This window comes from Bufo gargarizans, chromosome 5 (assembly GCF_014858855.1).
Source record: "Bufo gargarizans isolate SCDJY-AF-19 chromosome 5, ASM1485885v1, whole genome shotgun sequence".
Taxonomy (NCBI): Eukaryota; Metazoa; Chordata; class Amphibia; order Anura; family Bufonidae; genus Bufo; species Bufo gargarizans.
The window spans coordinates 93,913,206-93,937,691 of NC_058084.1; the positions used below are offsets into that span (position 1 = coordinate 93,913,206).

Here is a 24,486-nt window from a genome sequence, read left to right on the forward strand (position 1 = left end):
AAAGTCTGGGAGATTATTGTCTACTCTTGTACAGAATCAAAGGGGGGGTAACAGGATTGGTGGTGTCGAGAGGAGAGATGGGGGGATGGCATCCAGCCAGGGAGAAATAGAACAGGAATTTATTAAATATTATGGGGACCTCTACTCCTCCGAGGGAGGGGGGGGGATTGAGGAGATTGGACTTTTCTTGGCGGGAGTGCCGACCCCCAGACTCTCGGAGGAAGAGAGGGACCTGTTGAATGGTCCTATTGAAGTGGAGGAATTGCGGGACACACTGAAAACCATTCAGGGTAATACGAGTCCCGGGTTGGATGGCCTGCCCTTTGAGATATATAGAAGATATGGAGATGTTATTCTCCCAGTTTTTGCGCAGGTCTTAAACGATTCAATGGACAGGGGGGAACTTCCTGCCTCCCTTACGGAGGCTGTAATAAGTCTGATAGGAAAAAAGGGGAAGGATGAGAAAAGGGTGGACTCGTATCGCCCCATCTCTCTTCTTAATACAGATTTTAAATTATGTGCCAAGCTACTTGCAAATCGCCTAAAAAGAGTTATTGAGACGTTAATACACCCGGATCAATCAGGGTTTATACCTAGACGTCAGGCCCAGACAAATATTCGACGGACGTTTCTGAATTTGCAGATGGGTGGGGAGGGCGCCCACTCCATTCTGTCATTGGACGCTGAGAAAGCGTTCGACAGGGTGGAGTGGGCGTACCTCTGGAGGATTATGCACGAGTTTAACTTGGGTGAAAAATTTATTGGATGGGTGCAAACGCTATATAAGAAGTCGAAAGCTAGGGTAAAAATAAATGGAGTAATATCAGAGCCCATATCCCTACAGAGGGGAACCCGTCAGGGGTGTCCACTCTCCCCATTATTGTTCGCCATATTTGTGGAGCCGCTGGCATGTAAGGTTCGAGCGGACAACCAAATTAGGGGGTTCGGTGGAAGAAGTGTACTGGATAAGATAGGCCTCTATGCCGATGATATTCTGTTCTTTGTGGAGGGGGGTATACCAATGGTATCATACCTCATAGGAATAGTAAACCAGTTTGGTTCAATCTCAGGCTTTAGGGTGAACTGGACAAAATCGGTATTGCTCCCAATCGGTTATGAAATAGGGCAGGAGGAAATTAATGTAAAAGTTTTGAAATCCACTGAGTCGTTTGATTATCTGGGTATCAAGGTTAGTTCAAGGATACAGGAGTATCCAGAACTAAATATTGACCCTCTTTTAAAAAGGATTAGAGAAAAAATATGTGTCTGGCAAAAACTGTTAATCCGACAGGCGGATCGAATTGCGATAATAAAGATGGTCCTTCTGCCGCAGATTTTGTATGTTATTTCCTCCTGCCCTGTATGGATAGGGGATCACTTCTTTAACTCATTAGAAAGACTGATAAACGATCTCATCTGGGGGAGAAAGAGGGTCAGGCTGAAACAAAAATATTTATGGTTAGATGAGGAAGATGGAGGCCTGTCTGTTCCCTGTTTTCGTGGCTACTATTATGCATCCCAGCTACAGTGGCTAATGATGGAGGATGATGGATTGCGTCGTTATCTGGAGGGGGAAATTGGAGGTCTCCAATATAATATAGTTAGCCTCTTAGAAACTGGTGTTTTAATAAGTAAGGGCAGGAAGTGCCCAATTAGTAAGATGATACACTTAGTTTGGGTTAAGGTTAAAAAATTATTGGGTATAAATCACTCATTAAGGTTTACTCCTATTTGGGGAAATCTTAATTTAAGAGAGTTTTGGAAGTTGGAAGACTATGTATTTTGGGATAGAAAGGGTATTAGGTTTGTGGCTCAGATGGTGGTGGAAGGACAGGTGAAGACGTTAGAGGAAATGGGGGTTAACACAGATATAGATGGTCTCACATGGTTTAGATATGGTAGATTAAAACATGCCTTTGACTTAACAGAAAATAGAGAATATTTTAACACTAAACACTCAGAATTTGCTGAATTTTGTTATCAGGGAGTAGGGAGTAAAGTATCAATCTCACAGATTTATAAAAAAATAAAGAAGGGGTTAGGAGGGGTGATCAGATTTAATAGTGAAAATAAATGGGCACAAGAGGTGACATCGTCTATTCTGGATTGGAGAAGTATTTATAAAAATATAAAAAGGAGCACCATTTCTAGTAATTTTCGACTGACGCAGTTCTTTATCCTCCACCGGACTTATATTACTCCTTGGGCATTGAGCAAGATGTATAAAACAGGGGAGGCAAAGTGCTGGAAGTGTAGTAAGGAGGGAGCTGATTTTGACCATCTGATTTGGTACTGTCCCATTGTGCAGGGATATTGGGCGCAAGTATTCCAGGACCTTAGTAGAGCAACGGGGCACGACGCCCCATTGGAGATTAGCATAGCAGTGCTGGGGGACACCAGAAGAATTGGGGTGAACAGAGAAAGTGAAAGGAAATGGGAAAAAGGGTTAATGCTTGCGCGGGTGGTGCTGGCTAGAGGATGGGGAGCGAGCAGCCCGCCAAATGTGGAAGAATGGAAAAATCTATGTGAGAGGGTGCAGAGATATGAATATATCAGTCAGGAGAAAAGGGCGATAACAAGGAGGGGAGAAATAAATAAATAAATAAATAAATAAAAATTAAGAAGGAGGGATACTGGTCTGAAACAGATGCCTGGTAAAAGGGATCATGGAAACAAATTGCCTGCAGGGGCTCCCAGGACAACCAAGAGGGTGGAGGGTTGGGTGGGTTAGGGTGGGGATGAGGGTATGTTTTTCCTTTTTTTTGTTTTTGAGGTATTATAATATATTATTGCTGTGAAGCAAAATGAAGTAGATACGGGGAGTATTTGTAGCAAAAGTGAGGCCATTTAGTAACTGTGTAATACATGATGATTTAAACTTAGAAGTCAGTAATTATGAAATATATGAGGATGTAAAGTTTTTGTACTCTGCAATGTACATTCCCCTGGAATTGTTTTTTTTGCCTCTTCTTTGGTCTCGTGTTTTAAACATATGTATGAAAAATGATAAATAAATATAATAAAAAAAAAAAAAAGACATGTTTTGACACAATAAGACTTGATATTAATATCAGCACCATACAGGCTCAGACAGGGAAAGAGGCCAATCCTGTAGTGGGCCCCTGAGCACAGTACGCCTCTAGTGTCCCACCCCTTGCACAATTATACAGGAGACTGACTGCACTACATATAGGTAAGTATCATACAGCAACTCAACCAGCATATGTTCATATAAAACTAAACCGCAATCTGCTGCCCAGGAACTAAGATTTTGTATGGGGACAAGTGATCGCTCATCCTCATACTGTGGAGGTGATCACTGCAAGTAAATGCAGTGCTTCACCTCCACTTAAAGGCAGTCTGTCACCACAATTTGCCCTTATAGACCACTTACATAGCACTGTAGCATCACTATAGATCAGTCAAATGGTACCTTTGTCTTTTTATTTGGATGTTCACCTGGGGCAAAAACTGAGTTTTATTCATATGTAAATGAAGGCTCGCTAGTGCCCATGGGCGGCGTTCGGGCTGTAAGTGCCCAGGCCGCTCTTCCTTCTTCTCACATAACCCCTCCTGTTGCTTGGCTCGCCCTGTAAGCCTCTTACGTCATCCAGTGTACTGGCCGATATCCAGCCCGCGCATGCGCACTGTGATGACCATTGTGGGCAGCAGCATCATTCTATGCAGTGCGCATGCGCGGGCGGGATATCGGCCAGTACACTGGATGATGTAAGAGGCTTACAGGGCGGGCCAAGCAACAGGCTGGGGAGGGGTTATGTGAGAAGAAGGAAGAGCGGCCTGGGCACTTACAGCCCGAACGCCGCCCCTGGGCACTTGCGAGCCCTCATTTACATATGAATAAAACTCTGTTTTTGCCCCTGGTGAACATCCAAACAAAAAGACAAAGGTACCATTTGACTGATCTATAGTGATGCTACAGTGCTATGTAAGTGGTCTATAAGGGCAAATTGTGGTGACAGACTGCCTGTAACGAGCAGCTGGCTGTTCCTCAGCCTGTGTAAATGCAGCTTAAAGCCTCATTCACACGTCAGTGTTTCACGGACATATGCTGTATGTGTTCTCCAGTCTCCACGGACAGCACACGTCCCGTTTCATTTTAATGTGTGTATTCAAACCGTGGATTCGTGTTTTTAGCACGTATGCATTCTCTATTTTGTCCATGACGCCCATTATAGTCTATGGGTCCGTCAAAACCACGAATGCCATCCATGTGTTGCATCCATGTTTCATGGTTCATTTTGGCCACTTTCACACTAGCGTTTTAGTTTTCCGGTATAGAGATCCGTCATTGGGGTTCAATACCGGAGAAAAACGCTTCCGTTTTGTCCCCATTCATTGTCAATAGGGACAAAACTGAACAGAACGGAATGTTCCAAAATGCATTCCATTCCGTTTAGTTGCGTTCCCATACCGGAGAGCAAACCGCAACATGTTGTAGTTTGCTTTCGGTCATGGGATGCGGAGCAAGACGGATCCAGCATGACCCCCAATGCAAGTCGATGGGGACATATCCGTTTTCTCTGGCACAATCGAAAACGGATCCGTCCTCTATTGACTTTCAATGGAGTTCATAACGGATCTGTCTTGGGTATGTTAAAGATAATACAACCGGATCCGTTCTGAACAGACGCAGATGGTTGTATTATCAGTAACTGAAGCGTTTTTGCTGAACCCTGCCGGATCCAGCAAAAACGCTAGTGTGGAAGTAGCCTAAGTAGAGATTCTTTGAAAATAATTTTTCAGCTGTTCAGTGTCAGTGAAACACAGATGCAACATGGACAGCAAAAAACGGACACACGGACCCAACACGGATCCTTCACGGACAGCTTCACGGATGCATCACTGACCACCATCTCACGGATTTGAGCAGAGATACAGACATGTGAATGAGGCTTATCAGTGTGTCTTGTTATAAGATCTAAAGCAGGGATCAGCAACCTCCGGCACTCCAGATGTTCTGAAACTATAACTCCCAGAGTGCTCCATTCACTTCTATGGGAGTTGTGAGAACAGCCGAGCATGTTTGCATGCTGGGAGTTGTAGTTTCACAGCAGCTGGAGTGCCGAAGGTTGCTGATCCCTGATCTAAAGAATCTGCTCTGGAGATAATGGGACATCAGGACTCTGCGCTAACATCAATTTAGAGACAAAAAAATTGACACTGCTTATCTCCGAACTAATTAAGTGTCCTTTTTACATGGGCAGATTTTTACCCATCACAAGCCCCAATGATACAGCAATTCGATCGACACATTTAAAGTGGACAGATAATTTCCCCATTGTGCAGCCACATGAACCGTCACTCTCTGTGTTACAATGGTCCACATGGCTGTTCATTTGCATCATTGTATTATTTGATGTTCTGTTGGCAAAAGATAATTTTTCTTCCCACATAAAAGATCCAATCGTTCAACAAAAGAGCATTAATATCGATGTTTCTGCAAAGGCTAGTATTTAATTATTAATGGTAAGACAGGGCTACAATGCCCAAAGACTGTTAATTTCAGGACTGATACTTCTTGAAGCACGATCAGTATAGACTCATCTCCTGTTACACAGTGGCCTCCAAGTGAACTTTGTTCTACATGTTTTACAGCATACAATAGTTTACTATTAATTATTAACAAAACGACAAAAGAAAGTAAAATAATGTCGGTAATACGTTTTATTTTATATATTATCAAGCAATGTGTTGGTGCTACAAGGAAAGTTCTTCATTTTACAGTGGTACAGTTTGCAAACCCTTCAGAATTTCTTTATTTCTGCATAAATTTGACCTAAAACTACATCAGATTTTCACACACGCTATAAACATACATAAAGATAACCAAATCAAACAAACGAGTCAAAAATATTTGATTTGGTCATTTATTTATTGAGGAAAATGATCCAGTATCTCATGTCTTTGAGTGGAAAAAGTATGTGAACCTTGACGGTCAGCAAATAATTTGAAGGTGAAATTAGAGTCAGGTGTTTTCAATTAATTTGCTGACAATCGGGTGGAACTGGGCAACCTGTTTTATTTAAAGAACAGGGATCTATCAAAGTCTGATCTTCACAACACATTTGTGGAAGTGTATCTTGGCACGAACAAAGAAGATTTCTGAGGGCCACAGAAGAAGAGTTGTTGATGCTCATCAGGCTGAAAAAGGTTATAAAACCATCTCTAAAGAGTTTGGACTTCACCAATCCAATGTCAAACAGATGGTGTAGAAATAGATAAAATCCAAGACCATTATTACCCTCCTTAGTAGAGGCCAACCAGAAAAGATCATGCCAAGCAAGGTGTGTAATAGTCATTGAGGTCACAAAGGATCCCAAGGTAAACTCAAAGCAACTAAAGGCCTTTCTCACCTTAGCTAATGTTATTGTTTATGAGTCCACCCTCAGGAAGACAACAATGGTGTGCATGGGAGGATAGCAAAGAGAAAGCTGATGCTCTCCAAAATGATCATTGCTGCCCATCTGCAGTTTGCTAAAATAAAAATAAAAAAGGAATACAGCATCCCAAGTATAGATAATTTCTGTGCACAACCTTTGTGAAGTCTGGTCCAAATTGACTCCTTGTACAACAAAAAAATATTAAGAAATACAGCACTTGTCTTGCAAAAATTAAAAAAGTGAGGTCTTTATTCCATTAGCAGCAATCCAGTAGATGCAATGTTTTGGCTAGACATTAGACATCTTCAGGCATGCTCGAAGAAGACTAATGTCTAGCCAAAAGGTTGCATCTACTGGATTGCTGCTAATGGAATAAAGACCTCACTTTTTTCAGTTTTGCAACGTGTTTTGCCTTTCTATTTCTTGCAGTTTGCTAAAGATCAGCTGGACAAGCAGAAGGCTACTAGAACAATGTTACAGACGTGGACAAAATTGTTGGTACCCTTTGGTCAATGAAAGAAAAAGTCACAATGGTCACAGAAATAACTTTAATCTGACAAAAGTAATAATAAATTAAAATTCTATAAATGTTAACCAATGAAAGTCAGACATTGTTTTTCAACCATGCTTCAACAGAATTATGTAAAAAAATAAACTCATGAAACAGGCATGGACAAAAATGATGGTACCCCTAACTTAATATTTTGTTGCGCAACCTTTTGAGGCAATCACTGCAATCAAACGCTTCCTGTAACTGTCAATGAGACATCTGCACCTCTCAGCAGGTATTTTGGCCCACTCCTCATGAGCAAACTGCTCCAGTTGTGTCCGGTTTGAAGGGTGCCTTTTCCAGACTGCATGTTTCAGCTCCTTCCAAAGATGCTCAATAGGATTGAGGTCAGGGCTCATAGAAGGCCACTTTAGAATAGTCCAATTTTTTCCTCTTAGCCATTCTTGGGTGTTTTTAGCGGTGTGTTTTGGGTCATTGTCCTGTTGCAAGACCCATGACCTGCGACTGAGACCAAGCTTTCTGACACTGGCTAGTACATTTCTCTCTAGAATTCCTTGATAGTCTTGAGATTTCATTGTACCCTGCACAGATTCAAGACACCCTGTGCCAGACGCAGCAAAGCAGCCCCAGAACATAACAGAGCCTCCTCCATGTTTCACAGTAGGGACAGTGTTCTTTTCTTGATATGCTTCATTTTTTCGTCTGTGAACATACAGCTGATGTGCCTTGGCAAAAACTTCGATTTTTGTCTCATCTGTCCACAGGACATTCTCCCAGAAGCTTTGTGGCTTGTCAACATGTAGTTTGGCATATTCCAGTCTTGCTTTTTTATGATTCGTTTTCAACAATGGTGTCCTCCTTGGTCGTCTCCCATGTAGTCCACTTTGGCTCAAACAACGACGGATGGTGCGATCTGACACTGATGTTCCTTGAGCATGAAGTTCACCTTGAATCTCTTTAGAAGTCTTTCTAGGCTCTTTTGTTACCATTCGGATTATCCGTCTCTTAGATTTGTCATCAATTTTCCTCCTGCGGCCACGTCCAGGGAGGTTGGCTACAGTCCCATGGATCTTAAACTTATGAATAATATGTGCAACTGTACTCACAGGAACATCTAGTTGCTTGGAGATGGTCTTATAGCCTTTACCTTTAACATGCTTGTCTATAATTTTCTTTCTGATCTCTTGAGACAGCTCTTTCCTTTGCTTCCTCTGGTCCATGTCGAGTGTGGTACACACCATATTACCAAACAACACAGTGATTACCTGGAGCCATATATATAGGCCCAATGGCTGATTACAAGGTTGTAGACACCTGTGATGCTAATTAGTGGACACACCTTGAATTAACATGTCCCTTTGGTCACATTATGTTCTGTGTTTTCTAGGGGTACCATCATTTTTGTCCAGGCCTGTTTCATGAGTTTATTTTTTTACATAATTCTGTTGAAGCATGGTTGAAAAACAATGTCTGACTTTCATTGGTTAACATTTATAGAATTTTAATTTATTATTACTTTTGTCAGATTAAAGTTATTTCTGTGACCATTGTGACTTTTTCTTTCATTGACCAAAGGGTACCAACAATTTTGTCCACGTCTGTATGTAGACTGATGAGTCCAAAAAAGAAATATGGTTTTAATGAGAAGCGTTATGTTTGCAGAAAGGAAAACACTGCATTCCAGGATAAAAGCTATACCATCTGTAAAACGCAATGGTGGTAGTATCATGGTTTGGGTCTGTTTTGCTGGAATTCATTGATGGAACAATAATTCCTAAATTAGACCAGCAAATTCTAAAGGAAAACGTCAGGGTATCTGTCCAGAAACTGAATCTCAAGAGAATGTCTGTTATGCAGCAAGACAAAGGGGGTCATTTACTAACCAGAAATATGCCTATATTAGGTGTATTTCTGGTGCAGATTGCAGCATATAAGTCCTTTCACTGCAATTGGCGACTTTTCCCGGCTCACGCCAAGTCTAGGTTCTCATTGGCATTATGGAATTCCATTATAGGTTCTGTTATAACAGAGTTATAGCAGAATTCTAGGGTGGCATGCAAAACGGAAGCCTTTAAGAGGCTTTCCACATTGCTCCGTCCTAATAAATATCTATGGGGACAAATAACGGTTCCGTTTGGTTCCATTATACATGACAGGGCTATTTTTTATGTCATGTATAAAGGAACCAAACAAAACTGTTATTTGTCCCCATAGACATGTATTAGGATGGAGACAAACGGAATGTCTCTAAAAGGCTTCCGTTTTGCATTCTGTCCTAGAATTCCGTTATATTTCATTATAACTCTGTTATAACAGAACCTATAACTGAATTCCATAATGCCAATGAGAATCTGTCCTTACCATTTTCTACGCCTGATCCTCTACATAACTCCAGCGGATCCACCGCCAGCTATATTAAGACCGGCGTCTAAAGACTGTAAGCAAACAAGTCATTCTACCAAAGAATAGTTAAAGAGGACCTTTCATCTGTTTAGCCCTATTCTAATTAGGGTCTTACCTTATAGGGCGGCCCCCACTGATGTCATCGCACTTTTTATTTTTTTCGCTGTTGTCCCCATTGATTTCGGCGCCTTATATTCTAATTAGCCGACTTGGTTATACTAGGCGGACACTGGAGCGGTTCTCTTCTTCCTGGGTGTGAGCGCATCCAATCAGAGCGCACCGCTCCTAGCCAGGGAGAATGAGCTCTGATTAGATGAGCTCACAGCCAGGGAGAAGAGAACCGCTCCAGTGTCCGCCTAGTATAACCAAGTCGGCTAATTAGAATATAAGGCGCCGAAATCAATGGGGACAACAGCGGACAAACGGGGTTCTTTGGGGAAAAGAAAGTGCGATGACATAAGTGGGGGCCGTCTTATAAGGTAAGACCCTAATTAGACTAGGGTTAAACAGGTGAAAGGTCCTCTTTCAAGAAGAATAAAGTTTTGGAATGGCCAAGTAAAAGTCATGATCCTAATCCAATAGAATTGTTGTGGAAGAACCGCTAATCAACCGTTCATGGGAGGAAACCCACTAACATAACAAAGCTGCAGCTGTTTGTACAGTGGAATGGGCTAAAATTCCCCCAAGACAATGTGCAGGACTAATCAACAGTTACTGGAAATGTTTATTTGCAGTTATTACTATACGAGATGGTCACACCACATAGTGAAAGTATAGGTTCATGTACTTTTTTCACTCACAGACATGTGATATTGGATTATTTTTCTCAATAAATAAATGGCCACATCTATTATTTTTGACATCTTTGTTTGATTTGGTTATCGTTATCTACTTTTAGGACTTATGTGAAAATCTGATGTAATTTTAGGTCAAATGTATGCAGAAACTTCTGAAGTGTTCACAAACTTTCAAGAACCCCTGTCTTACTGTTTATACTGTTAGAACGTTTTTATAGTTAGTGTTAACATTGTTATGATCTGCATTTGATGTATGGATATATGTATAAGGCTACTTTTACACTAGCGGAGAAAAAAACGCTTACGTTTTGATCCCATTAATTGTCAATAAGGGCCAAAACGTAACTGAAAAGAACTGTCCAGTATTCCCATACTGGACAGCAAACCGCAGAAGACTGCGGTTTTCTTTCCATCAAGGGATGTGGAGCAAAACGGGTACGTCAATGGGGATGGATTCGTTTTCTCAGACACAATAGACAACTGATCTGTCCCCCATTGACTTTCAATGGTGTTCAGAATCATGACGGATCCGTCCTTGCTAGGTTAAAGATAATACAACCGGATCCGTTCATAACGGATGCAGATGGTTGTATTATCAGTAACGGAAGCGTTTTTGCTGATCCCTGCCAGATCCAGCAAAAACGCTAGTGTGAAAGTAGTCTAAGTTAATATATATATATATATATATATATATATATATATATAATTTCATATTACTTTTATATTAAGTTTTTGTAGTCATCTCACTATGTTCCTATGCAAGTTTTAGGGGATTATCAGAAAAGAGCACAACATTGAAATTCCCACATATTATCCCACTGTGATATTATCACAGGAGAGGGGAACCACACACAAGAGACTCTACAGTGACATGATCACAATGGAACACAGCCTATAAATGCATACACTGTTGTGACTTTATTTCAATACAGTGAACAGTTTGAAATCATCACAATACTGCACAGCCTATTAGTTCACACACTATTGGAAGATTATCACAACAGAGAGCAAACAAGAAAAAACAAAATACTATTGTGACATCTTCATAAGAGAACACAGACCACAAATACACATGCATACCAGTAACATATCACAATAGAATAAAGCCTTTACCTATAAACAAGCGTTTTTGTGATATCATCACATTACAGCATACATAACAGAGCAAATTTTAATAATTCACATATCCCTAATCATGAGGATAATAAAGGAGGTAAAATGTCACCATAATTGTATTTATTAAAATACTGTACATCAAACATTCCCTACTAACTCTTTGTATAACATATTATTATACACAGAGTTCCAAATCCTTTCCCTTTACATAGCCATAAAGCTACAAGATACAATCCAGGCTCTCCACAGCTGCTAACAGGGATTTCTATCAGCAAAAAGGTTAACAGATATGTAGAAAGCCCCCTCTAGTGGTATCTGGCAGACGGTATTGGAGATCCTCAATATGGGCACCAGGCTACTGGTGTTAATTACCATTGGTCTGGTGCTATACCTTTAAGGCGGCAACCTAAGATCGAGTTAGCAGTGGCCGAATCGTTGTATATAACACATAACAGAATAAAACCTGCATGGAATTCAGATCATGCCATGCATATTCACATTTCAATCTGTTGATACTGTCAATAATGCAAAGCATCTATGATACGTCGTTATATATTTCAGCGCTGCAGTCCAAACTAGGACGTGGGTCTCACACTATAAAAGCAATAAAATCAATCAGACCGCGCTGCTGTACACCAATATGAATCTCCTCGTCGCTCACAACCGGCTATTTTTTTCTGGACATTGAAAACACCATCCAGCTCCCCAGGAAAGCGCCTCTCCTCTTCCGGACACTCCTATAGGGATCAAGGATTGGCCACAATAGTGAAGCATTGTCAGACTCTGTGAATATTAAAAGGTTTTATTCTACTTACAAACGCATTCTTGTTAAAAGCATATCAAGTCATAAAACCGCATGCACATCCACGCCAGACCCGCGTTTCGTTCACGCACTTCTTAAGCTCTTACATCAGGATTAAACTCTTACATCAGAGAATCTCAAAATATCAGATTCGATCACATGGACTGAGCAGAGTCGCCCCTGAAGAAACGTGTGCGCGAAACCCGGGTCGGGCGTGGATGTGCATGCGTTTTTTATGACTTGATATACTTTTAGGGAATCACAGAATTACCACCATTCTAAAATATAACCTTTAATTGTATTTAAATAAAAGTCAATACACCCTTATCTATACAGAAAATAGAAAATAAATAAATACAAAAAAGAAATCAAAAAATAAGGTCTAATGGTATAGCCCATCTAAGGCTGATAGGGAGGTGGTAGAGCAGTTGTATTGGGCCTATAGGGAAAAATGTCCCTGATGCTGGCCCTGATGTAGATGATCCTGCCTATATACGGAATAGCCGCCCTGATAAGGGCGATCCCGTCTCTCGTACCTCCTAAAAACCCTAAAGAACCCTAGCGGGAGAAGGAACACAAGAATTATTAAACTTGATAGAGGACCTATACTAAAGTACACAAAATAATAAATAGAAAAAGTACCCGAGGAGATTAAATGTGGCAGTCAATAATCAAAAGAAAAGGTGAAAAAGATGTCCAATGCCGTCCCTACGCGTTTCGCCTGGTTGTTGTCAGGCTCATCAGGGGACAAAATTGATCATGGAGGACCGACACCAAAAAGTACTAAAGTAATATTATGTACATGAAGATTTATTTTTGATTTTTTTGAACTATTTTAGATAAAATAATAACAATATAAGCCGCTGGCTCTAATAAGAATAGTGACACCTGTCAGTAAGATAACAGAATATTTGATACAGGGGATCCCTAAGTAGCCGGTGGTGGATCGAGAGGTGGGGGTCTGGATTGATGAACTCTACATATCCCCAAATCTCAAGATTTCCAGGGAATGGCTACGTGACGGTATATCATTTTATATATATAATGTATAATCCGAATAAGAAGGTCCCCCTGACTCGCTGCAAATTGGTTATAATAATATTATGAGCGGACACCACACATGAAGAATCTGGACAAAATTAGATAATTTAAACCAAGATGTGGTATAGGCGATGTGCAGTAGGTACCATAGAAATTAGCTATTGAGATTATAGCAGTGCAAGATAGCAGGCAAATAGTGCTATTAAAGCACATGGTACTTGCGTTCCCTTAAACGGTTAGGGGTCCACATGTTGAGTCCATGGATGAGGAAGCCAGAGTCAGATGAGATGTTGACCCCCACCTCTCGATCCACCACCGGCTACTTAGGGATCCCCTGTATCAAATATTCTGTTATCTTACTGACAGGTGTCACTATTCTTATTAGAGCCAGCGGCTTATATTGTTATTATTTTATCTAAAATAGTTCAAAAAAATCAAAAATAAATCTTCATGTACATAATATTACTTTAGTACTTTTTGGTGTCGGTCCTCCATGATCAATTTTGTCCCCTGATGAGCCTGACAACAACCAGGCGAAACGCGTAGGGACGGCATTGGACATCTTTTTCACCTTTTCTTTTGATTATTGACTGCCACATTTAATCTCCTCGGGTACTTTTTCTATTTATTATTTTGTGTACTTTAGTATAGGTCCTCTATCAAGTTTAATAATTCTTGTGTTCCTTCTCCCGCTAGGGTTCTTTAGGGTTTTTAGGAGGTACGAGAGACGGGATCGCCCTTATCAGGGCGGCTATTCCGTATATAGGCAGGATCATCTACATCAGGGCCAGCATCAGGGACATTTTTCCCTATAGGCCCAATACAACTGCTCTACCACCTCCCTATCAGCCTTAGATGGGCTATACCATTAGACCTTATTTTTTGATTTCTTTTTTGTATTTATTTATTTTCTATTTTCTGTATAGATAAGGGTGTATTGACTTTTATTTAAATACAATTAAAGGTTATATTTTAGAATGGTGGTAATTCTGTGATTCCCTGGTATATAACCTCATTCTACTACTGATTCCCCTGAACAGGATTATGTTCAAACTGTGAATGCTTGATATACTTTTAACAAGAATGCGTTTGTAAGTAGAATAAAACTTTTTAATATTCACGGAGTCGGACAATACTTCACTATTGTGGCGAATCCTTGATCCCTATAGGAGTGTCCGGAAGAGGAGAGGCGCTTTCCTGGGGAGCTGGATGGTGTTTTCAATGTCCAGAGAAAAATAGCCCATTGTGAGCGACGAGCAGGCTCATTTTGGTGTACAGCAGCGCGGTCTGATTGATTTTTATTATCAATCTGTTAAAACTGTTGAGGAAATCCCATTAATTTCACTGTTTACAATTCATTGGGATTTTGCCACAGATAATATGCTGAGGATCTGCAGAAAATATTCACCATGTCTTGTCTTGAGACTTCGTGAAGTAATAACTTCGGCTCATCGGAGCCAATACATTCTAATACTGTACGCAACGCTTGCTCCATACAGTATTGAAACAAAGTTTTAAGCGAATCGACTTTGGATGTTTCATTCGAAGTCAATTCGCTCATCCCTAATTGTGACATCACCATAAAACACTGTCTATAAATATAACCTATTGATATACAAACTATTGTAACGTCATCACGAAATACTGTCGCCCATAAATACTGTACTGACATACTATGGTGGCATCCTCTTAACAAGTCACATGCTGTAAGTATAATTTCTATACAAATCTTTAAAATGGAGCAAATGATCTAAAGCTTTTTTTTTTTTTTCAAGAATGCATTTAAGAATCTTACCACTATTGATTCAAACGTCCATCATTTACTATTTTTTATATTCTCAATATGTCTAGTTTTAGAGTAACTAGAAATAATCAGAATTCACTGTAATCATGGCTTACTTACATTCAGTTTAATAGTTTTTTCAGAGTCCAAATAATTTATCTTTGGACTCCATTTGACCTATTTTCGTACCTTTCTGGCTTTTTTGCCAGACAGAATAGAGTAGTCTACCAAGCAATTCTACCCAGCAAAAAAGCTGGAAGCAAACGGAACGCATGTCAAATGTAGTCCAAAGGTGAAAGTAACCATTGGGGTATATGTCTGAATACAGTTTTCGGGTATTCCGATGCATATTCTGGACAGAAAACCCTGTGGAATGTGAACCCAGCCTTATTCAGACCTTAGGGCAGGCATGGCCAACCTGCGGCTCTCCAGCTGTTGTAAAACTACAACTCCCACCATGCCCTGCTGCAGGCTGATAGTGTCACGACTGAGGATGGGGGAAACCCTCAGCCGTGCGATGCCAGAAGATGTATGGTCGCTGCTCGACCAGGACGACAGAATTAGGGAGCAGGTCACCTCCTATCGCGTCCCTAACACTGACCCTGACTCCTAGCCGTATAAGCCAACCCTGATGGTAGGAGGGCTCATACACCGGAACCTATAGTCCCTACTAGCCCTCAGGGTGGCCCTGGACTAGGAGCAGGGTAAGACGACCTGTTCCTCCTAGGCACGGAGGAACAGGAGTCTCACTGGCCAAGCTGCAAGGAGAAGGGGTACATAAACAGACATATGGATATGGCAGGTGAACTACTCTAGTTCAAACCTACCTGCCACAGCCTTGCTGACTGGATCCCGTGCTCACAAGCTGATGTCCACACCATACATAAATGGACACAGCCTACACACATACACACACACACAGGAACGCAGATAGCTGCAATAAACATGAAAAGGAAAACAACATTAACTTAACATCACATATAAACATCTATGACCACAAGGGTGGCCCTCACTGGCAGATGGTAAAAGACCAGGAGGATGACTCCAGCTTACAAACAAGGCTGGAGTACCCCTCAGACTTCTGATCTTAACTGAGGCTAAATAGCCCATGTAGCCACACCCACACACAGACACACCCAGCGTACACACACAAAGAAGGGAATTAACCCTTCCTACACGAGGCAGGGGAAGACAGACACTTAAAGGGGAAGTGTACAAATACATAAATCCCGTGCACACCAAAACGACAAAGTGCACACCTACAAAGACAGGTTGCCAGGTGCAACCGCATGCACTTTACAGCAAGCTGCCTAGCACCAGCTCAGGCTGCTATGCTGCCACATACATTATGTTGCCAGCGGCAACCACAGGTGAGGCAACATACTTCAGCCCTCACCTGTGATTGACAACAAGACAAGACCGCAAGCAACTGCATGCGGTTCCAGGAGTCACAGCCATGACCATGGTCGTGACAGATAGCTGTAGGCAGTCTGAGCATGCTGGGAGTTGTAGTTTTGCAACAGCTGGAGAGCCTCAGGTTGGCCATGCCAGCCTTAGGGTCATGACAATGGTCTTAACCTATGTAGACACATTTTTTTTAGATCTGAAGCTTACAAATTAATAAATATGAATCAACACCACTGAAGACCAACTAAACTAACACAGCATTAGAGAAGAGGGGAGGGGGCATAACACACCTTAACATGTACGGAGAATTCTTTAGCAATGTCTGCATAGCCTCTGGTGTCATCCCTAGCTGGTTCACCATCACTGTTAAAGGTAATAGTCATCCCTGGTATTCTGGTAGATTCTAGAGTAACACACCGGTTCGGCTGAATATGAAGCTGAAGCTCGCACAGAATGCCGCTATTGTCCTAGGGAAAAAAAACAGCATTGGAAGTAAAAGAAAATCTTTCACAACTGTGTGATAACAAATTGATAGATACACAGTAATTGTTTTTTACTATAGTTTTCTGTTTTGTATAAATTAACATATTCAGTCTTTGAATGTAATGAAGACTTTCTATTAACAGCAAGTAGAGATCCTGAAAACAGTAAGGAACAACATTGAAATGGCAACAGCAAGAAGATCAAGCCATAAAGTTTATGCAAATCAAGGAAGTAGCATGTGTAAGATCTGCAAATGATGACATTTTCAAGCACCTAGCTCCAATCTGTGGCATGTGGGAGGGGTATAAAAGCCAGATTAAAAGCAATTTTTTTTTAACTACATGAAACCTCAAAAATTGGAACAAGATTTCCGCAATTCAAGCTATTCAAGGTTGTGTGTCCTGCTTGTTGGGAGAACAACAACAAACTGGAATGAGAGCAAGAGGTGCACAGAGGCGAACCTATGCACAGACGGATTGGCGCGTAGTGATATATTCTGTACTGCAAGTGAAATTGGATGTCACATACTATTCCCAGCAACATAGCAATGAGGCTGGAATGGAGGCCTATCCTCTTCAGCGATAAGTCCTGTTTTAGTCACAGACACAATGATAGCCGGAGATTGGTCTGGAGACCACATGGGCAATGCCATGAAGAGGCCTTCACAAGGGAAAGCCACACCAGTCTACTCCAGGGTTTATGGTGTGGGGTGGCATAATGTAGCCGGACATCTAGTCTTAATTTCACGTATGCTAAGAGCTCGGCGTTACATTGATTTGGTCGTGAAACTAGTGGTACTGCTATTTCTCCAGAGTGTCCAGGAGGTGTTTTTCAACAGGACAACGCCAGGCCGCATGTTGGTTGTACTACTGTTAGCAGTCTGCATAGCCTAAACGTTCTACCATGCCCGGGACTTGTCTCCCATCGAGCACATCTGGGATGTCATTGCAAAGGGCCAGCAGCGGACCTTGATGATTTGTATATGCAAGTGCATTCAGCATAGCAGAACATTCCTCAGACAACCATTAAAAAGCCGAGGAGTGTAAGTGCATGCATTTCTGCGCATAGTTCTCATATTCTATATTGAATAAATAGAGATGTTTTGAATATTTTGTTTCCTTTTTTTAATCATTTGCATATCATTAACATGTCTATTGATCCCGTAATTTATATAATTCCACGACTTTTCCTTCTTGGTGTTGCAATATGAGGAGTGAATTTTAGATGCATAACTTTTCATTATAATTTTTTAATAATCAGAAAACTCCAAGCTCCACTGTGTAACCAGGTGAATCTATATGTTAATACGTTATTGACCATTCCTCGACAGACCTCTATTGCTTGAATTACCCCTTTTATGAGTCTAAGCCAGGATGCCCACCCTGCGGTCCTCCAGCTGTTGCAAAACTACAAGTTCCATCATGCCTGGACAGCCTACAGCTATTAGGGCATTCTGGGAGTTGTAGTTTTGCAACAGCTGGAGGGCCGCAGGTTGGGCATCCCTGGTCTAAGCTATATGTGTAACCAAACAGGGTAATAAGTGTAAACTCAAATTCTCTTGCTGCCCTCCAAGTATTGTTAGCAGAACACAGGTTTAGTCAGGGGGTGTAACCCTGAATTTAAATCTTAATTGGGCTAAAAAAAAGAAGACCAGAACTAATATATTATGTGAAGTAGTGGGCTCACATTTTGCATTGAGGACTAGGGGTAGTCCCATCTTAGACATTTGTGGCATATCGATAGGTTATGCTATAAGTGTCAGATAGGTGTAGGTTCCACCATTTTCTTGGGACAACTATCATTGCATTCAGCTATTTGCAAATGTAAACATAGCCTTAAAGGGACACTGACAGGGCCAATAAGCATATTGAGGTATATATATGGCACTACAGGTCTTATAATGGGTATTACAATCATCTAAGTATCCCCCCTGTCCACATTATACATACAGTAAACTTTAAGTTTTATAACCTGCTCCAACGGTCTTCAATCTGCCCAAGGGGCGGCGTTTCACCTCTCTTGCGCCCAGCCAGCCTCCCCCAACTACCGCTTTGAAGCGCCGCCCAGCTCATGAATATTCAGTTTGCTGGGCGGCTTCTGCGGTCCCCGCTCTGAAGCGCTGCGCTGAACAGTGCCCTGCGCATGCGCCGGATCTTGTGAAGTCGGGGACAGTAAGCGCCGCCCAGCGAAGTGAATATTGATGAGCTGGGCGGCGCTTACTGTACCGGACTTCACAAGATCCGGCGCATGCGCAGGGCACTGTTAAGCGAAGCGCTTCAGAGCGGGGACCGCAGAAGCCGCCCAGCAAACTGAATATTCATGAGCTGGGCGGCGCTTCAAAGCGGCAGTTGGGGGAGGCTGGCTGGGCGCAAGAGAGGTGAAACGCCGCCCCTTGGGCAGATTGAAGACCGTTGGAGCAGGTTATAAAACTTAAAGTTTACTGTATGTATAATGTGGACAGGGGGGATACTTAGATGATTGTAATACCCATTATAAGACCTGTACTGCCATATATATACCTCAATATGCTTATTGGCCCTGTCAGTGTCCCTTTAAGTAGGTTTTCAGTCGAGCCTGTATGGACAGTTTATGCACACTGCTAATAAAGCCCATATTAAATTCATCTAGGGTAAGGTTTTTTTTTTTTACAGATTGATATATTGTATGTTATGTATGCTGTATATATTTCATTTTTTCCAAGTATAGTTTGTTTAAATAAAATGTACTTGAAATAATTTATTAATATATAAAAGGCATCTCAGCAAAAAAGCTTACAGACGTTTTATACATGAGACGTCATGTACCGTCAGCTTTATTATGAATACTAATGAATATGCCATGCCGTGGAATATAGATTTTTTTTCCCCAATGGGGACTGTACAGAACATTTATAATGCAAAATATTCTTAAAGGAAATCAGAAACACATTTATATTGAAAATATGTCTTTCATACCATTGCAGCGACTACTCCCTTGTCGATTGCCAATGCAAGATGTCGGAGGTGATGACTTCTGAAGACACGCACCTTTCCTCTCTTTACCAGAACGTCAAACAAAGCTACATAGTAAAAAAAAAAAAAAAAGTTTAAACTGGATTATAAACGGGTGTATGGGCATTCTGTCCTACAATTATATAATGATGCATCAAGGTACAGACATCTTAAGGTTGACAGGGCATGCTGGGAGCTTTAGTCCGACTAAGGGCTCATGCACACGACAGTATTTTGCGTTCAGTATACTGGCTGTTTTTTATTTGTTCAGTATGCGGTACATATACTGAACCATTCATTTCAATGGTTCAGCAAAAAAAAACTGAAGTGTCTCAGTGTGCATTCCGTTTCAGTATTTCCGTATTTCCGTACCGTGAAAAGATAGAACATGTCCTATTCTTGTCCGCAAATCACAGTGCTTGGCTCCATTCAAGTCAATGGGTCCGCAAAAAAAATGTAACACATACGGAAATGCATCCGTATGTTTTCCGTATCAGTTCTGTTTTTGCTGAACCATCTATTGAAAAAGTTATGCCCAGCCCAATTTTTTCTATGCAATTACTGTATACTGCATATGGCATGCGGAAAAACGGAAAGGAAACGGAAACACATCAGAAACAAAAAATGGAACAACGGATCCGTAATAAACGGATCGCAAAACACTGAAAAAGCAATACTGTTGTGTGCATGAGCCCTTAGGCTACATGCACACGACCAGTTTTTGTGGCCTGGATGCGGACTCATTCACTTCAATGGGGCCACAAAAGATGCGGACTGCACTCCGCAATTCATCACAAAGCTAATTTTTTTGTAAAATTCAGTGAAGCAGCCGAATCGAATTTTGCTAAACTTTGCTCAACTCTAATTGCAATATTGCTCTACTTAAAATCCCCTATTTGTTGCATAGTAATGCTTTTTGGGGGATGCAACTCTGTGAATATCACGCCATTTTATGCACAGCAGGCAACATGTACCCTCACAACTCTGGCTGCGGCATTTCTAAGGTACTCAACAGAGCAGAAGGTAAGTATATTGAGGGAATATTCATTTTGGTAGGGCCTATCTTGTTGTATTTTGCTATGCTCTCCCATCATTTTATTCATATTACATGGAATACAGGAATTACAAGAATTACAGGAATATTTGTACATTAGGCTAAAAGTACCATGTTTATCCTTTTTGTCTCCGAGTGCGTCCACTTTGCCATCTGAGGTAAGTCGGATAAACCTCCCGGTTGCTCTACAGTACAGCTGCAGACAGTTCTTGTTCTGATACTTCCACTTCTCAGCAGCCCACTGATCAGAAAGGTTTAGAAAGAATACGTTATCTTCCTTTCCATTGCCTTCCAGAACTAACATACTTAACATTAACATGAGTGAGTTACCGTTTCCTTCTTCTTGGCTTCAAGTTCGTACCCTGTTGAAGTAAGAATATTGTAACCGTAAATAAAACTCACCTTAAAGATGACCTGTCACCTCTCCTGACATGTCTGTTTTAGGAACTACTTGCATCCCCCATGTAATAAGCATTCTGGAGCACCTATTGTTGTGCCATTCCTTTATTATTCCTGCTGGAAGTTATGAATAAATCACTAGGTCCAGATGGGTGTTACCAGTAAGGGGGTCTGACACTGGCAGCCCTGGTTGGATAGTGTCAGACTGTGCTGGGACATCCCCCATCTGGACCTTCACTTCAACTTGCTAGCAATTCATTCATAACTTCAAGCAGGAATAATAACGGAATGGCACGTCAGAGAGTAAATAAGAACTGTTTAATATACAGAATACAAGATGTCACTAAGGGCTCATGCACAGGGCCATTGATTGGCCATTCCGTGCATCGGGGACCGCAACTTGAATGGGTCCATGGTCTGTCCACACCGCAAAATATAGGAGTGCATGTACTACTTTTTTACGGTGCGGAGGCACGGGGAGAAACCACATGAAAGCACTCCATATTGCCTCCGTGGGGTTCCATGTCTCCGTTCCGCACTGACCTTCCGGATTGCTGACCCATTCAAGTGAATGGGTCCACATCTGTGATGCGGGGTGTACATGGCCGGTGCCTGCATATTGTTTGCTGGCCGCAATACGCGCATGGCCTGGCAACGGCCGTGTGCATGAGCCCTGATACAGACATGTTAGGAGAGATGACAGATCCTCTTTAAGTTAAAGGGAACCTGTCACCAGGATTTTGCGCATAGGGCTGAGGACATGGGCTGCTAGATGGCCACTAGCACATCTGCAATACCCAGTCCCCATAGCTCTGTGTGCTTTTATTGTGTTAAAAAAAAAACGTTTTGATCCATATGCAAATGAACCTCATATGTGTCCTGTATCCGGAGATGAGTCCAGCGGAAAGGAGCCCAGCACCGCCCCGCGTCCTCCGAATCTCCTCCTTGCTGGCCGACGTCACAGAGCTGGAGCGCCGAAATCTCGCGATGCGCGAGGTAGCGCATGCGTAGTTCGTTCCCTGTGCTGATGCCAGCACAGGGAATGAACATGATGCTGACACTGCGCATGCGCTAGCTCGCACATCGCGAGATTTCGGCGCTCCAGCTCTGTGACGTCGGCCAGCAAGGAGGAGATTCGGAGGACGCGGGGCGGTGCTGGGCTCCTTTCCGCTGGACTCATCTCCGGATACAGGACACATATGAGGTTCATTTGCATATGGATCAAAACGTTTTTTTAACACAATAAAAGCACACAGAACTATGGGGACTGGGTATTGCAGATGTGCTAGCGGCCATCTAGCAATCCATGTCCTCAGCTCTATACACAAAATCATGGTGACAGGTTCCCTTTAAGATGGGGTGCTGGCTTCAGATTTATATACTTACTGGCTGGGAAATCGGCTTCATCTGTGACAGATAGCTTCCTCACAATTTTTCCATCATCCTCTCCTTCATCTAGCCACCTAGATAGAAAATTTAAGTCAATGTCACTGATCTTGATAGTTTCCTAATGTCCGTAAGTCAAACCTATGACCCACTACGGAGGTGTGAGACTGACTAGAGTAATATGAATTGAATTTCCAGTTATTTCTCCAGAATTTCTTACATAGAAATGTCTCCTGTTCATATTATTTCCTCCTAGGCTGTCACTTACATTGAAAGATATGAAAACTTTAAGGCCTCTTTCACACGAGCGAGATTTCTGCGCGGGTGCAATGCGTGAGGTGAACGCATTGCACCCGCACTGAATCTGGACCCATTCATTTCTATGGGGCTGTGCACATGAGCGGTGATTTTCATGCATCACTTGTGCGTTGCGTGAAAATTGCAGGATGCTCTATTTTGTGCGTTTTTCACACAACGCAGGCCCCATAGAAGTGAATGGGGCTGCGTGAAAATCTCAAGCATCCGCAAGCAAGTGTGGAGGCGGTGCGATTATCAAACACATGGTTGCTAGGAGATGATCGGAATGGAGACCCGATCATTATAATTTCCCCTTATAACATGGTTATAAGGGAAAATAATAGCATTCTGAATACAGAATACGGCTTCTCTTCTTTCTTCTTTCTTCAGGACCCAGGCAAAGAACATTTGATGACATCACTGCACTCATCACATGGTCCATCACATGATCCATCACCACACGAACAAGTGGATTAAGGTGAGTTAAATTATTTATTTGATTTTTTTAACCCCTCCAGCCCTATTTTACTATGCATTCTGTATTAAGAATGCTATTATTTTCCCTTATAACCATGTTATAAGGGAAAATAATACAATCTACACAACACCGAACCCAAACTTCTGTGAAGAAGTTCTCCCAAGCTTTTGGGCCTAGTCGTTTGTTCTGTTTGTTTTCCCGTGTTTGGTTAGCTTACCTACCTGTCGTGACAATCACCAGCCAAATAATAATTCTAATTTATTTGTATTAACTTTATCTTTATGATAAATGCCATTTGCTATAGTGAGATACCCCCTTTAAGTTGCCTACAGTAACCTTCCACATTTTATATATCATAGCTGCTTTGGACAATGAAAGGATCAATCTCGTTGGTTGCTTTGGGCAACTAAGTCACTTTTCCTTAACACCAGCTTTTTTCAAATCTCCCTTCTTATCCTGCATGTGTGGATTCAACAGCAAAGTATAAATTACAGGTATTTTTTCTATTTCCACAATAGCTGTATTTATATGTAGATGCTGGCTTTGTCTCTGCTTAAGTAGAATTTAAGTGGAGATAGATTTTTAGTTGTGCCAATATAACAGTTTCAAATAAAACACATTTCTCACAAATTGTTGAGAAACAGAGAAAAGAAAAATACAGGGAATACAAAATAATTACGCTATTTTTCATGTCAACAATTTGAGCAAATTATGTTGCATGCCAGGATATAAAGCCGCGCTGATTTACAGATAATTTCATAATATTAAACTGCGGAACAACAATCCTTAGCAAGATTTCATTAGCTGTTCTCTCAGTCGTGCCGGCATGTGAAAGATTTTTGCATTTCAAATGTTCTCTTAATGAAAAGTTTACAAGCATACTGCATTTATGTTGTTCATCATTGTCTGTTGACATTAGGAAATATGTATGTGCGAGATTATGGGGAAAAAAAAACTGTTTTCAAGCACTATACTTCAAAACAAGACTTTATTACAAACATTATTGCTGGTGATCCTTAAAGGAGAAGGATCTCACCAATGTAAAGTGGAATGTAGACCATACAGTCATGAGAAAAACAAAGTACTGTACAGCCACTTTCAATTTTATGGTTTTATGTATCAGGACATACAAAGAAAA

The 24,486-nt window shown here is 41.4% G+C and overlaps 1 protein-coding gene across 1 annotated transcript in view; it reads right to left on the reverse strand.

Moving 5' to 3' along the window:
• RP1 (RP1 axonemal microtubule associated) overlaps nt 1–24,486 on the reverse strand; it is a 659,535-nt gene that overhangs the window by 501,797 nt on the left and 133,252 nt on the right. The window contains exons 10-14 of the mRNA XM_044295389.1: nt 22,574–22,650; nt 21,119–21,150; nt 20,900–21,029; nt 19,699–19,802; nt 16,552–16,728 (exon numbers count right to left, since the gene is read on the reverse strand). Coding sequence (XP_044151324.1) covers nt 16,552–16,728; nt 19,699–19,802; nt 20,900–21,029; nt 21,119–21,150; nt 22,574–22,650 — 520 coding nt within the window. The remainder of the gene's footprint in view (nt 1–16,551; nt 16,729–19,698; nt 19,803–20,899; nt 21,030–21,118; nt 21,151–22,573; nt 22,651–24,486) is intronic.